Genomic DNA, 16,450 nt, shown 5'->3' with positions numbered 1-16,450 from the left:
CTTTAACCGCCACCCACCACCGACAGATCCGCTCCTCGCTGGAGGAGAAAATCTGCAGCTCCGAGCTCCTACTTGTGGTGGTGAGTGTTGGGGGTAGGAGGAAAGAAGAAGAAATGAGAAAAAGGGAAAAAGATTTTTATATTTTTATTTGAAAATAAAATGATAATTGAATTTTTAAAATTCTAAATATAATTGAAATTTAAAAATTATTAAAAATTAATCTAAGAAATAAATAAAATAATAAGGATATATTTGTTTTTAGGATTGAGAGTATCTCACTCGAGGGAATAAAAGTGGAAAGTGCCTTTTTGATACTAAAATGTTAAATTTCGAGTCTATTTAATTTAAAAAAATCGAAAATATTTACATATTTTTAGTTTTTCTCTTTAGTTTTTTTTTGGTAGAAAGACCAAAAAAGCTCTATTGAAAACACCAACAGAGAACACAACTAAAGCTAATAGACAGCAAATCCTGTTACACAAACCTCAGGATAATGCCAACTAGGCTCCACAAGCAAAAAACAGCAAGAGGAAAAAGAAATAGGAGGACTGTTACAAAAGCCTCAGAACCAACTGCCTCTATCCAGAAAAGGCCCTAAAACAAAAGCCTCAGGAACAGGCAAACAAAACATAACTTGAGAAAAACCAGGCAAAAGAAAAAGAAAAGGCAGAAGGAGCAGAGGGACTGTTACAAAAGCCTCAGCCCCAACTACTCCATGCCAGAAGACAAGATCCCTAATACAAAAGCCTCAGGGAACACACCAAACAAGAATTACATACGATGCAACTCATTAGAAATATCAGTTCCAGGTCTTCTAGAGTTACTGAATTTGTCAATCATGACTCTTCTAATTCTCTGGATGATCTGCTCAAAGTTGGAAGGTTCATCCCTGAAGATTCTCCTGTTCCTTGCAGTCCAGATCATATAAACAATGGTGGTAAGCATCAATCTGCAAAACTTAGCCATCAAACTAGCCTCTTTTGCTTTTCTGCAGAACCAGCTGAACACTCTGTTCCAGGATCTAATCTCAACATTGCAGTTACAGGCAGACAGAACTCTTTTCCAGACAGTGTTAGCAACATCACACTTAAAAAAGCAATGATTCAAATCTTCAGGAGCTTTACTACACATATCACAGCAATCATCATTAACATTGCCCCACTTTTTAAGCTTAACTTTAGTCTTTAGTCTTCTCTTGATAGCCAACCACAACAGAAAGTTATATCTAGGGATAGAATTCTTACCCCATACCACTTTATGCCAATAAACTTCATCATGGTGGTTCCTGAGACTATCCCAGGTTTTTTTAATAGAGAACTTATCCCCTTTCATAGTATTCCAGATGATGGAATCTTGAACATTATCCACTATACTGATATTATTAGTAATGTAATCTCAGGCCTCTTGGTTATCAGAATTGGGATTAGGAAGACTCCAGGAGTTGTCCTTCCACATATCAGACACAGTATTGCTCTTCCTGATACCAGAATTTCTCATTTTAGCTCTAGGAAATTTCTCCAAAGGAGAGCATCCATGAATCCATGGGTCACTCCAGAAAATAGTCTTCTCTCCATTGCCTAACTTATATTTAGAAATCTTCTTAATATCATATCTGATTCTCAGAAGCCCTTTCCATATCCAGCTGGTATAGTTGTCAGTTTTAGCACCCCCAATAGGTCACACTTCTCAGTTTGTTGCTCTTGATCCACTTGACCCATAGAGCATCAGGATTATTCATTATATGCCAGACATGCTTGCAATTAGCATACCTATTCCACACTTCCATATCTTTGATGCTAAGACCTCCCTCTTTTTTTAACTTCTCAATTTCTTTCCAAGAAACCATAGCATTCTTCCTTCCATCTGCTTTACCAGACCATAAAAACTTGGAGCAAATCTTTTGAATTTCTCTGATAACTTTTTTTGGCAGGATTAAGATATAGGCCCAGAAAATCTGCATGCTCATAAGCACAGATTGGATCAATTGTACTCTGCCCGCATAGGATAAAAATTTACTATTCCAGGAATGAATCCTACAAGTAATTTTGTCAATAATGCCTCTGCAATCATCCCTAGACAACTTGGTAGATATCAGAGGGATGCCTCGGTACCTCAAGGGGAGAGTCCCAACCTCAAAACTCAGCAACCTGTTGATTCTGTTTTTCACACTGTCTTCCACATTACAGAAGAAAACTTGGCTCTTGTTAAGATTCACTTGCAAGCCAGAGGTGCTCTTGAAATCATCAATGCAATGCATCAAAAACTTAACTGAATTAACATCACCATAGCAGAAAAGGAGAAGGTCATCCGTAAACATCAAATGGTTAATGTTTAGGAGGCCACACCCTTGATGAAACTTGAAGTCAGGACTAGTAGTACTAAGAAGTCTAGACATGTATTCCATACAAATAACAAAAAGAAGGGGGGAAATGGGGTCCCCTTGCCTAAGACCTTTACCAGAGACAAATTTCTCACCCCTCACACCATTCCAAGAGATAAAGAAACTGGGAGTCATGATGCAATTCATGATAAGGGTCACAAAATCATCAGGGAAGTTCAGCATAATTAACACCTCTTTGAATGTAATCCCAGGAAATAGAATCATAAGCCTTTTTAAAGTCAATTTTAAGTAAGCATCTAGGGTAATCCTTATTGTTACGGTAGTTCTTAACTAATTCATGAGCAAGCATGATGTTATAAGCAATTGACCTATTAGGGACAAGGGCAGACTGATTTGGAGAGACAATTTTATCAAACAGGGGACTAAGCCTATTGGTTATAACTTTAAAGATGATTTTGTAGAGCATATTACAGCAGGAAATGGGTCTAAAATCACTAAGACACTCTGCAGAACTAGACTTAGGAATCACAGATATGGCAGTGGAGTTAATTTGCTTAAGAATTTTACCTGAAGTGAAGGCATCCTGCACAGAGATCAGTAGATCCTCTTTAATAGAATTCCAAACTGCTTTGTAGAAATGGCCATTAAAACCATCAGGACCTGCAGCTTTGTCAGAGCCTATGGAGAAAACAACATTTTTGACCTCCTCCATAGAGATGCTTCTCATAAGATCAGAACCCTCCTCATTGGTCAGAATGGCCCCTCACCTAATAACCATGTAATTGGCATTCTTCCTGGGAAGATTGTTTTGCTAAACAAATCTCTATAGTAAGCAGTCATCTCATCATGAATCTATTTATTAGAGCTTATAACTCTTCCATCATTCAACTTAAGAGAGGGAATACAGTTCACCATTCTCCTGATTTTAATTAAATTGTTGAAGAACTTGCTGCTAGAGTCTCCAAGGTTAAGCCGCTGAATTCTAGATTTCTGCTTATAAAAACTCTCTTCACAGCTAAGAAGGAATCTGAAATGATTGGCCATAGCTCTTTCCTCATCAATAAGAATGCTATTTCTAGGATCATTTTATAAATCAATTTGGAGCTTGTTAAGGATTTCCCTCTGATCATTGGCTCTCTTGAAAATATTAGAAAATTGACTCCTATTCAACTTACTAAGTCTGAAGCTTATAGCTTTAAGCTTTTGCACAATTTTGTACATCATGAAACCTCTGTACTCAACCCTGCACTCTTCATCAATAATATTATTAAACTCAGGGTGTAAAGTCCAAAAATTATTGAATTTAAACCCTCTAAAGCCGCTCTCTTGATCATTCTGCAGGATGGTGATAAAGGGACTGTGGTCAGAAACACCACAAGCTAAGGCTTCGAAATAGACTCTCTGAAAAGCTGCACAAGCATCTCCATTGCCAAAAACTCTATCCAACCTTCTCCAAATTATGTTCTCCCCCAACTGATTATTATTCCAGGTAAAATGACAACCAATACTTTTAAGCTCTGAAATACCAGCAGTAAAAATACAATTACTCAGCTCATAGGAATGATCTTCATCAAGGGGGCATCCACCACATCTATCCTCATTGGTAAGGACAGCATTAAAATCTCCTTGGACATACCAGGCCCCAGTAGTTTTCCTAGAGAGGTCAATCAACTTGTGCCACAAACACTTTCTATCAACCAGATGGTTAGAACCATAAATAACAGTCCAATAAAAACTAAAACCCTCCATATCCACTTTACAGTGGATCATTTGGTCATTAGAGTCAACTTTCTGGACATCAACTTTGAGGCTATCGAACATAATCCAAATTTTTCCTAACTCAGAATGAGTATGATTATCCATAAGCTCCCACCCCTAAAGGTTAAGCTTCTTCCACACTTTATCTATGTTACAACTGGTTTCTATAATCCCAACCAAGTAACACTTCTTTCTAACAAGCAGTTTTTTGACTTCTGCTTGTTTCAGGGGTTCATTTAGACCCCTGATATTCCAAGTTATGAAATTCATTTACCTCTATCCAAGGGCTTAATAAGCCTCTGGGTAGGTATTTTATCTGTGCTTAAAGATCTTGTCATACCTCCACTTCTAACTTCACTTTTTTGATCTTTATCATCACTTCTCTCTTTGACTATAGATTTATTCTTCTATTTCCTATAAGTCACTAATTGGAACCCATCATCTTGCAGAATAATGGGGGTAGTACAGTCAGCACCAACCACAATTTCAGGCACTTCCTCAGGGAGTTTAGCAACTTCATGCACTTCCTTAAAGAGTTTAGCAACTTCAGGTTCCTTCACATTAACTATCTCCTCCTCTATAACCTTTAAGCTCTCTAAGTTAACAGCCTCTTTATCAGCAGCTTTAGCTAGCCAGACTTGTTTCTTTTCACAGTTTCTATGACCCAATTTATTACAAACTTCACAGAGCAGAGGTTTCCACTCATAATCAACAAGTTGACTATGTTGTTCACCATTAACATCTTCTATAACAACAACATCAGGGAACGTACCTTTCAGTCTCATATTAATCAAGATTCTGGCATAAGATAATCTTGACCTATCTCTTGTGCATCTATCAGCAAACAGAGGCTTCCCCAAAGTGTTAGCAATTGAACTCAGGGAGTTTGGATTCCATAACTCCCAAGGTAAGAGAGGCAACTTCACCTAAACAGGGACATAAGCAACATCAGCTATATTAAAAGACATATTCCTGTCCACTCTTGAACAATTAGAGGATGCCTATCAAAGGTGATAGAGCCATCAGCCATGGCTTTGAGTTTTCCTTCTTCTGATTCGAAAGCAAAGGCATACAGGTTAGGTTTCATCTGGTGAAAATCCAACAACCCTATTTTAGACCATCTATTATTGATAAAATTCTGAAGCTTATAGAATCTAGGAGATGAACCAAAGACCGTCCCTAAAATGGTGTTCTTCCATCTATCTTCTTCTTTTAAAGTGTCCTCCTCCTGAATCGTAGCAATGCGAATACCATTTGAAACAACTGGAGGAATATATCTCAGAGCATTTCCTTTGTCATTAGATCTATTAGTCTTCACAAGATCCACCCATTTCTTAGGTTCCTGGCTAACTTCATCTTCCTTAGTACCATCAACCAGATCTGCAGCTTTAGGCTCTTCACTCAATGGTGACAACACGTCCACACTAGTTTCATTAATAGTTTCAATAATCTCAAAAATATCTTCTTTAGTAACTTTATTAACACTATCATCAACTTTGCCCTTGCTAGTAGTCGTCTTCCTCCCAGTCTTCTTCGCCATGGAAACAGCGTTGAATAGCTAAGCTAAGATGCGCCGAGAGAATCCTGGAGAGAGAAACACCATTTTTATTGATTTTTATAATTCCGCTCGGATTCTTTAGTTTTTTTCTTTATATACTTTTTGTATTAAACTTGTTCTATTAATCTATCTTTGTTAAAATAAAATAAAAAAATTGATATTTAATACCAGGTTGAGAGGGTGAATATTGATGTTTTGTTCTTAAAAAGTTTATAATAGTGTATGGAGACAAAGATATATTGTAAGGTGTTTTAGAAAATTTGATAAGTGAGGGGGCATGCAAGGTATAGCGTGTCGTGCTGTGGAAATGGCATAGCTGTTGTGTTGGGGCAAAGCATGCGAGTGTGAATGATACGTGGACGTAGTGAGGTAGTATGAATCCAAAGCATCAAATTAACATAAGTCTGAATTTGTACTGAAAAAAGAGAGAGAGAGAGATGAAGAACAATAATAATAATCTGGTTTTTGCTGTAAATGGGAACAGATTTGAGCTCTCTTCTGTTGATCCTTCTATTACTTTGCTTCAATTCTTACGTAACCACACAACTTTCACAAGTCCTAAGCTTAGTTGTGGTGAAGGTACTTTCTCTCTCCTTTCCATACAATCCATCTTCATTTTTTTCTAAAATGAAATTTTATTATTTTCTAGGTTAAATTTGGTAAAAGGTCCATAAAACTTTAGTTGAACATTTTTTTTATTAAACTTTGTACAAGTCTATTAAGGAATTTTCATAAATATAAGTCAATAATTAATATTTTAGTAGTTTAAAAAAGAGAATAGGGTCCATGAACCACACTCTTATCAAAATCGTTATTTTTTTAATTATATAATTTTAAAATTTATTTATATCCTTAAGACTTTTTTAAGTTTAAACATAGTATATTTTTTAACTTTTTGATTAAAAAAATTATGAATTTTCTTTTTATCTAAATCACTTTTTTTATGAATAATATGTATATTATTAAAAGGCACAAAAAATGGAAAAATCGTCAATTATATATTTTTTGCCCAAAAAGATAGCACACTCAATATGTGCACTAAAAGTCCCGGAATAGAAAAATGGCATTCTTTAAATTACCGATTTATTAATAAAATTATTATTAATAAAAATATTTAAATATAAAATTAATTTTTGTTCTTGAACATATCCGGCAAGGATCTATTATGAAACAGATCCTCGTCGGATTTGTTCAGATCCGACGAGGATCTGTCGAACAGATCCCCGTTTGAGGATCTGTTCAACAACAGATCAACAGATCCTCAAACGGGGATTTATGGCAGATCCTCGTTTGAGGATCTGTCATCTGTTCTTGAACAGATTCCGACAGGAATCTGTTCAAGAACAGATCTACGTTCGTCTGAGAAGACGAACGGGAACCGAGACGGAAAAAAATTTAAAAAATATTTTTTTGTCGGAAATGTTTTTGTCAGAAATAAATTTTAATTAAAAAAATAATTTTAAAAATTATTTAAATTGAATACAATTGATTAAAATTGCGTGATGTTGATTTATTAATTATAAATAATTAATTATTTTAAATATATATCGGAGTCGGGAAAAAACGGCAAGGTCAAAGTAGTGTGGCGGTGAATGTTTTTAATACTATAATGTTGAGATAATTAAAATATGAATTTTAGTAATTAATTAATAATTAATTTGATTTAGTTGGATTTGATTTTTTTTGGTTTATTATTTGGTTTGATTAAGTTGGGTTAGTGGTTTGGAATGAGCCATGTCAGCAAATTTTACTGAGTTGGAGGTGACATGGATGAAATGTGGGTAATAATTTCAGTTCGATTCAAAAATGGCTACAATTGACACATAATATATACGGTTTGGCTAAATCTGGTGGTTTTTAAAGGTTTGGCTAAATCTGACTCGAAACGCAAAGGTTTTGGCATTTTTTGGTGAATAAGCCTATTCAAATGTATAAACGATAAGCAACATTTTATTAAAATTATGGGTTCAATTTCTTTCACAAACGCTCTCCCTTTCCATATAAAAATATCGGGATACATACGATATTTAATCGTCTAAGTGATAATTCAAATCCTATAATTTGTAATTAAAAATTGAAAATAAGACCTAATAATTTGAGATTGAGGAAATATATTTTTTGAAAAAAAAAGTTAAAGTTAGAATTTAAATTTAAAAGTTGAGTAAGTAATCCTTATTCATTAACACTAAATTTAAGTGATTTTACTTTATGCATATTATTATTAATTATAAAATTTTAATTATTGAACTAATACATTAATTAATAAGTAAACCTTTTTGGAATAGTTTCAATTATATTTTGAATGCCCCTTAATATATTTATATATTTTTATTGTTTAAAAAAAATTAATAACTAAAAATTAATCTTACCATAATAAGTTCATATATTTCATTACATATTATTAAAGATTAAATGTACAAAAAAATCACCATTTTTTGCATGTTATTGTTATTTAACATGAATTTCTAAATTTGACATATAAATACGTGAACTTTTAAAAATTTGCAATAATGACACTGACACCATTTTGGGTGTAAAACGGTGCCGTTTTGGGTGTAAAACAGCACCGTTTTGAATAGAAAAATACAAATATGATACATGATTGCAAAATTGGAATGTTCATGTTAAATATGTCAAAATTAAAAGTTCATTAAATGTCAAAAACACGCAAAAGTTACTGATTTTTTATGCATTTAAATCGATACAATTTTGTAAAAGAAAATCCAACCCAAAATCTAAGCATGGTGTAAAATTTCCATTATTTTAAGTTACCTATAGTGTTTGTACTTCAATCCAATACGCTAAATTTTACAGTAAAGAATATTCTTTATATATTCATTTTTACATTCAATACTATTATATTTAAACATTTACTACTTTGCATATGTATTTATATTTTCAAAACGCATACATCTTATCTATTAATATATTTGACAATGCTCAAATAATATTAAAATTAATATCATCTAACATTTAATTATATATTAAAATTAAGTCAATTAATGATTAAAGATTAAAATAATTACATTCAAATATTAAAATAAAAAATTACAATTTAAATACTTTTTTTCATGCCTCCGAATCGATATTTTTCTCCATAAATGATCAATCAATTTATTATGAAGCGTAATGTGTGCATTTTTTCCCTTAATTTGTCTGTGTTGAGCAAACAATTCTTCAAATCGAGTGTGATCATCTATTAACATTTAACTTGTCGGATCTAGGAGTGGTTTACCATATTACAAATTGTTTTAAAATTAATATAATGTTGAATATCAAATATCAAATATTAGCTTACTATTTTGTTCTAGAATATATTTATTAAATCACTTAATATTTAATGTAATGAAATTTATATTTAAATAAAATATTATAATTTAATGTAGAAATATATTAAATTTATATATAATATTTTTACTAAAAAAAAATTGGACTAAATTGTTAAAAGTATAATTAGTATTCAATGAAAAATTGGACTAAAAAAGCATTTGGAAAATTAACTATATAAATTTGAAAGTTAAGGTATCTCAAAAACACATATAAAAAATGCTTAATCACCAAACGGCCTTCCACTTTCAGCCCCTTTTCAGTTGCATCCCGACATTGTAATTTTGTCCAATTCACCCAAATTCACACATTTAGTTTTCAATTCCACCCTCAAAATCAAATTGGACTCTTTTGCATTCGGAAAAAATTCATAAAAACCTTATAAAGTACTTGTTTGAACTGTTTTCCACACACAAAATTAAAAATGAAAACTCATTTCAACTTTTTTTAAATGGAGAAGAGATCAATTTAGTACTTGAGGATGAAATTGAAATCTAAAGGTGTGAATTTGGGTGAATTGGACAAAGTTGCAACGTCATGACAATTGAAAAGAGATTAAAAGGTGGAGGCTTTTTTTGGTGATTAGCCTATTAAAATAATTAGAACAAAGGGTCAACGCGCTCCTTAAACTTGCGACACGGGATCATTTAACCCAATTTATACTTATTTGAGCATCTAATTTCAAAACTCTTCAATTTTTAGTTCAAATACCCCATAATTATATTTTTAAAACGCGTAAAATGCAAATCGGCCTAATTGTTGCGATATAATTACTCTAAATCAATTTTTTGAAATAAAAAATATAAATTATGGGGCTATTTAACTGAAAAGTAAAAAAAATTGGAGTTAGTTGCTTAAAAAAGTATAAATTAGATTAGATGATTCCGTGTCATAAGTTAAGGGAGCGCGTTGACTCTTTGAATAATGTGTTCCAATTCTGCCTCCATAGCTAAGACACAAAAAAAATGAAAAATTACCCTGCGGACAAACACAACCTGTTTATTAACTCCATGAATGGATTACCGTGCAAGAGAGAGCCAATAAGATGAAAGTAGAGATTCAAATGGCACAATAAGCAGAAGAAAGGTTTTTAATTTTTATAGTTGTGTTTTTGCTTTTAATTAATCCATTTTGTTTCAAGCTTTTCTCTTCATTTATGGTTCCACCCAGCAAATGATTATTAGTTTCAGTGATTTTTGATAATTTCTCAAGGTTAGCTACTGATTTGTTGATGTTAATCTGTGATTTTAGGTGGTTGTGGTGCTTGTACTGTTTTACTCTCCAAGTATGATCCAGTGCTTGACAAAGTTGAGGATTCCACCGTAAGCTCATGCCTGACACTGCTTTGCAGTGTAAACGGATGCTCAGTTACCACAAGTGAAGGCCTTGGTAATACCAGAAATGGTTTCCATTCCATACACCAAAGGTTCGCAGGATTCCATGCTTCTCAATGCGGCTTTTGTACTCCTGGAATGTGCATGTCTCTCTTTGGAGCACTTATTAATGCTGAAAACTCTAATCGCCCACAACCCTCGTCCGGATTTTCCAAGCTCACACTCACTGAAGCTGAAAATGCTACTTCAGGAAATCTCTGTCGTTGTACTGGATATCGACCTATTGCTGATGTTTGCAAGAGTTTTGCATCAGATGTCGATATGGAGGACCTGGGACTTAATTCATTTTGGGAAAAGGGAGACAGCCAGGAAGTGAAGATGAGTAGGCTACCTGTGTACGACCGTCACCATTTGATTTGCACTTTCCCTGAATTTTTAAAAGGACAAGCTAAATCTCTTTTGATTTCGGATTTGGAAAAGAAACGGTCTTGGTGCCAACCTTGTAGCTTTCAGGAGCTACATAGCTTATTGAGAACTGCTGACTGTAACATGCGGATGAAACTAGTGGTTGGTAACACGGGTATGGGTTATTATAAGGAAATGGAATACTATGACAAATACATCGATATCAGGTATATTCCCGAGCTCTCAATGATTAGAAGGGATCATACCGGAATTGAAATTGGGGCAGCTGTGACTATCTCTAAAGTTATTGAAGCTCTGAGAGAAGCAAATGAAAGTGATTTATTCGTCTCAGCGAGTAAACTCGTGTTTGAAAAAATTGCAGTCCATCTGGAGAAAGTCGCAACAAAATTCATTAGGAATACAGCAAGTATTGGGGGAAATTTGGTGATGGCCCAAAGAAAGCATTTCCCTTCAGATGTTGCTACACTACTTGTCGCGGCTGGTTCGTTTGTTGACATAGTTTCTGCTACCGATCATGAGAGGCTTACCTTGGAGGAGTTTCAAGAAAGTCCTCCCTTGGATTATAAAAATGTACTCCTGAGTGTTAAAATCCCAAGTTCTCCTGACAATGATACAAAGCTGATATTTGAAACCTATCGAGCTGCACCAAGGCCCCTTGGAAATGCTTTGCCTTATTTAAATGCTGCTTTCCTGGCTCAAGTTTGCTGCTCAAAATCATCTGATGGAGTTTTATTAAGTAGCTGTCGGCTGGCTTTTGGTGCTTTTGGCACTGGACATGCAATAAGGGCCAAGAAAGTGGAGGAATTTTTAACTGGAAAATTCTTAACCATTGGAGTCGTGTATGAAGCTATAGAACTAGTCAAGGCTACTGTGGTACCTGAAGATGGGATTCAAAATTCTGCATACAGATCAAGCTTGGCTGTTGGTTTTCTTTTCGACTTTCTTGGCCTAATAACCAGTACCAGTTTCTTGGATGGATATGGTGGTATTTCAAAGATTGAGGATGCTGAAAATGATACGAAGGATCATTCTAGATTCCCCACTTTGTTGTCATCCTGCAAGCAGGTGATCCAATTAAATACAGAGCATCATCCAGTTGGAGAGCCGGTTACAAAATCCGGAGCTTTACTTCAAGCTTCTGGTTAGTTGTTTTATTCTTCATGATGTCTATATATCATGTATGAGATGAAAACCTTAACTTGTCTAGCTAAGATTACTTTGTCTGCATGTCTTAACTTCTTGTCGGTGAAGTTGACCTATCTTTGGCTTGCAAGTGATAAATCTAATTTTTGAAGTAAGTTGGATAGCTCGTAAGTTGTTAAGTTTTCACAGGTGAAGCTATTTTTGTGGATGACATTCCCTCCCCCAGAAACTGCCTACATGGATCATTCATTTATAGCACCAAGGCTTTGGCAAGGGTAAGGAGTATGACATTTAATTCAGAATCACTCTCAGATGGAGTTTCTGCTCTTCTTTCTTACAAAGACATTCCAAAAGGCGGGGAGAATGTTTGCTATACTTCTGTATGTGGTCCCAAATCTTTGTTTGCTGAAGAGCTTACTCAGTTTGCAGGAGAGTGTCTTGCTTTTGTGGTAACTTCCTTATTGATTCATCATACTACTTGTTTGGTAACATCATGCAAAAATTGTCATTGATTAATATTAAATGATATCTGTAAAGGTTGCAGATACACAGAAACATGCAGATTTAGCAGCTAACCTTGCTGTAGTAGAGTATGACATGGAAAATCTACAACCTCCCATTTTAACTGTAGAAGAAGCTGCTGACAAGTCTAGCTTTTTTGAGATTCCGCCTTTTATGTATCCCAAACAAGTTGGTGATGTATCAAAGGGAATGGCTGAAGCTGAACACAAAATTCTCTCTGCTGAGGTATTCTACTACAACCCTTCTATCCTAACCTTGGCTCTTAGTTTCTGTCGGAAGGCTTATGAAAAAATTTACAATCCTCAATGAGTTTCTTTCGATATTTTCTTTCCCAATGTCAGGATTGTTTTTTTTCTAATTCTCATTGTCAAATTACGATATGTAGATAGCGCTAGGGTCACAATATTACTTCTACATGGAGAATCAGACTGCCCTTGCTGTGCCTGATGAAGACAACTGCATGGTTGTTTACAGTTCCACTCAATTTCCTGAATTAGCACAAATTGCCATCGCAAAATGTCTTGGTGTTCCTGAAAACAATGTACGTGTGATCACAAGAAGGGTTGGAGGAGGTTTTGGCGGAAAGTGCATAAAATCTACGCCTGTAAGCCTCTTTCCTTACATATCCTTATATTTCAGCATCTTAATTTCTTGGGTTAGGCTCCATGTAAAAGTTCACAAGGGTGCAATTTTGTGTAAATTATCCTTCCCAAGACCTGTGTAGGAGCGTCAAGCACTAGAAACTGAGGGGTACCCTTCTTGTTTCTAGGATTATAATTCAAAGCTGCAGTCTTGAAATGAATAGTTTAAAGTATATAGCAACTGATTAGCAGACTTACTCCTACTGTATTATTTTGCTCTAACTGGTGATATGAAGTTGTTGGTTATTATAAATAGTATCTGGTACGAGCTTTCATACAATTCCCACCTGTTAGTTTTACTCTGTTACCTCCCACTTAAGGATGCTTAAATGAACCAATTAAGAAACATATATAGAATTAGATTTGTTGATTTTTCTTCTCTGTCGTATAATGATTGGTGTGCTAATTTCACCTATATCTATTATTGTTCCAAGAATTTATGATGGGAAAATATTTTAGGTTGCTACGGCATGTGCACTTGCAGCATACAAGTTACAACGCCCTGTTAGGATATATCTCAATCGCAAAACTGACATGATAATGGCAGGAGGAAGACATCCTATGAAAATAACTTATAGTGTAGGATTTAAACCTAATGGGAAAATTACGGCCTTGGAGCTCAAGATTTTAGTAAATGCTGGCATATCTCTACAAATCAAGCCAAGTATGGCGCTCACCATTGTCAGAGCGCTAAAAAAGTACGATTGGGGTGCTTTAGCTTTTGACATAAAGTTATGTAAAACAAATCTTTCATTTAAATCAGCAATGCGAGCCCCTGGATATGTTCAAGGATCATATATTGCAGAAGCTATAGTTGAACGTGTAGCATCTTCTCTTTCAATGGATGTAGATTCTGTGAGAACCATAAATCTTCACACTTATGAAAGCCTTAAATTATTCTATGGTAATAGTGGAGGAGAGCCTCTAGAATATACATTACCTTCTATGTGGGATAAGTTAGCCATATCTTCTGAACTGAACCAAAGGATTGAAACGATACAAGAATATAATAGGTGTAACGTATGGACGAAAAGAGGTATTTCTCGAATACCTATCGTGTTTGAGGTAACTGTGAGACCAACTCCAGGAAAAGTAAGCATCCTAAGTGATGGTTCTATTGTTGTTGAAGTTGGAGGAGTAGAGATAGGCCAAGGGCTCTGGACCAAGGTTAAACAGACTGCTGCATTTGCTCTAAGTTCAATCAAATGTGATGGATCAGCAGACCTCTTGGACAAAGTACGAGTCATACAATCCGATACCTTGAGTTTAATTCAAGGAGGATTTACTGGTGGGAGCACTACCTCAGAGTCGAGCAGTGAAGCAGTTAGACTTTGCTGTAAAGTCTTGGTTGATAGACTGACACCTCTAAAAGAAAAGTTGCTGATGCATGTGGATTCTGTAACATGGGAGACTCTAATTAAGCAGGTAGCTTATAGTTTGTTTTATATGATTCTTTGGTATGGAGATCATTTTCTATCTGACTTGAATTTGATGAAAATAATGCAGGCGAATCAAGAATCTGTAAACCTATCTGTAAATTCTCTCTTTGTTCCGGAGTCTGCTTCGAATCGCTATTTAAACTACGGGGGTGCAGTGGGCGAGGTAAGTTCTTATGCAACACCTTTGCTTCTCACTCTGCTTCTTTTTCTAGTGCTTCTTACTGATATTTTGAACTAATAATCTGAACTTAACTGATATTATGATGACAGGTGGAGATAGACCTTCTAACAGGGCGAACGACAATTTTGAGATCAGATATTATATATGATTGTGGACAAAGTCTCAACCCTGCTGTGGATTTAGGACAGGTTAGCTGGCTGTTTACAATTCTAAAACTGTAAAAAATTTAACAATAAAATCTTTCATGTTGTTTACAGTTCTGAATTCTACCCTTTTCTCTAGATAGGCTTAAATTTAAATATTTCTAGAGCTCAAGCACCTATTTACGTTATGGGCACAATGTTGTCTGTGGCTGTACTTGATGCTTATCTATTTTATGTCGCACAGAAACTTCTCTAGTCCTATGTTTCAGTGTTCTGTTTCCGTTTTAAAAAGTACTTCTGAAACTCCGAAACATTATTTTTATACTAATATATTCTTGCAAAAATGTTATTTTCCAGTTTTCTGTTTCAGCATTTTTTGGTTTATCTGTTTCCGTTTCCGTGCAACAAAGTGCTTATTGACATGATAGATAGTGGTAGTTGGTTGTTTCATGATCTTGACATTCAGAATCAGAAGTAGAAAATGGTGATTTTTTGCAGATTGAAGGGGGCTTTGTTCAAGGTATTGGGTTCTTCATGCTTGAAGAATACACAACAAACTCCGACGGATTAGTAGATACCGAAGGTACTTGGACTTACAAAATCCCGACAATAGACACCATACCAAAGCAGTTCAATGTAGAAATACTCAGCAGTGGACATCATCAAAAACGTATTCTTTCTTCAAAAGGTAGACCACTTCGGCACTCATCAAGTGATGCAATAATTATAAAAGTTGCAATAACATTTTTTGGACTTGGTTTTGGCTTTGTGCAGCTTCTGGTGAGCCACCATTGCTCCTAGCAGCCTCAGTTCACTGTGCTACAAGAGCTGCTATTAGAGAGGCTCGAAAACAGCTCGATCCATGGCGTTGCCAAGAAAGTTCTCTCTCGGCATTTGAGCTAGATGTCCCTGCCACTATGCCTAAAGTGAAAGAGCTTTGTGGGCTGGACAGTGTCGAGAGATATTTGCAGTGGAAAATTGACAGCAATTGAGTGGTCTTTGAAGGTAATATTGGAGACTTGAGTGACTATTATATGCTGTTAAAACATTTAAATAAATTGGAATGAAATTGTTGAACGAATAATCCGGCTGAGTGGCGTTTTAAGTCGCTTTTTTTTAAACGTTTTGCGCCAATGCCCAAATGGTGCAAGACAGACGGTCAACCACGCCGTCCTCAGAATAAAACAACCACTTTTTCGGATGGGTATTGCATTGTACCAAACCGTTCTGATAACACCCAAATCAAATAATTGCTCGAAGAGAATTTAAAGAATGAGTTTATGTTTTATCCTATGAAGCACCGATACTCCTCCAGAGTGTCATATCTAGGGCAACACTCCAGGGACACAGCGAGGATATGTACCCGGCACGGCAATTCCTATGTCCTGACACCTTTGACTGGTCAATGAGATGGGACACGGCGGGGATACACCAAGGGCACCTCGGGGACACTTTGGGCATATTTTTGTTAATTTGAAATCTTTTTTCAAAATGGATTTTTTATAAGAACTTTATATAAAGAGAAAATTATAAAAAATACTCTTTTTTTGAAAATAATATGATTTTCTAGCTCAAAAAGAAAAATATAGAGAAAATACCTCACTATTTTAATATATTTATTTTTTTACTCTAACACC

At 35.1% G+C, this 16,450-nt stretch overlaps 2 protein-coding genes across 2 annotated transcripts; one reads left to right on the top strand and one right to left on the bottom strand.

Annotated features, from left to right (window-relative positions):
* Window positions 1-3,193: 3,193 nt before the first annotated feature.
* LOC126670437 (uncharacterized) lies at window positions 3,194-4,204 on the bottom strand. Its single transcript, XM_050364168.1, has 2 exons — window positions 3,561-4,204; window positions 3,194-3,416 (listed from the first exon to the last, which is right to left on the bottom strand). Exons 1-2 carry the CDS (start codon window positions 4,202-4,204, stop codon window positions 3,194-3,196), a joined length of 867 nt encoding a protein of 288 aa, XP_050220125.1.
* Window positions 4,205-6,094: 1,890 nt separating this feature from the next.
* Window positions 6,095-16,017, top strand: LOC126668440 (indole-3-acetaldehyde oxidase-like). The gene is made up of 10 exons (XM_050361639.1): window positions 6,095-6,236; window positions 10,236-11,885; window positions 12,077-12,336; window positions 12,425-12,634; window positions 12,795-13,013; window positions 13,510-14,475; window positions 14,557-14,652; window positions 14,760-14,858; window positions 15,312-15,501; window positions 15,588-16,017. Exons 1-10 carry the CDS (start codon window positions 6,095-6,097, stop codon window positions 15,803-15,805), a joined length of 4,050 nt encoding a protein of 1,349 aa, XP_050217596.1. The 3' UTR covers window positions 15,806-16,017.
* The last annotated feature ends 433 nt before the right edge of the window (window positions 16,018-16,450 follow it).

This window comes from Mercurialis annua, linkage group LG1-X, assembly GCF_937616625.2.
Source record: "Mercurialis annua linkage group LG1-X, ddMerAnnu1.2, whole genome shotgun sequence".
NCBI lineage: Eukaryota > Viridiplantae > Streptophyta > Magnoliopsida > Malpighiales > Euphorbiaceae > Mercurialis > Mercurialis annua.
The sequence above is the reverse complement of the archived record's forward strand: the minus strand, read 5'-3'. Positions and strand labels throughout refer to the sequence as shown.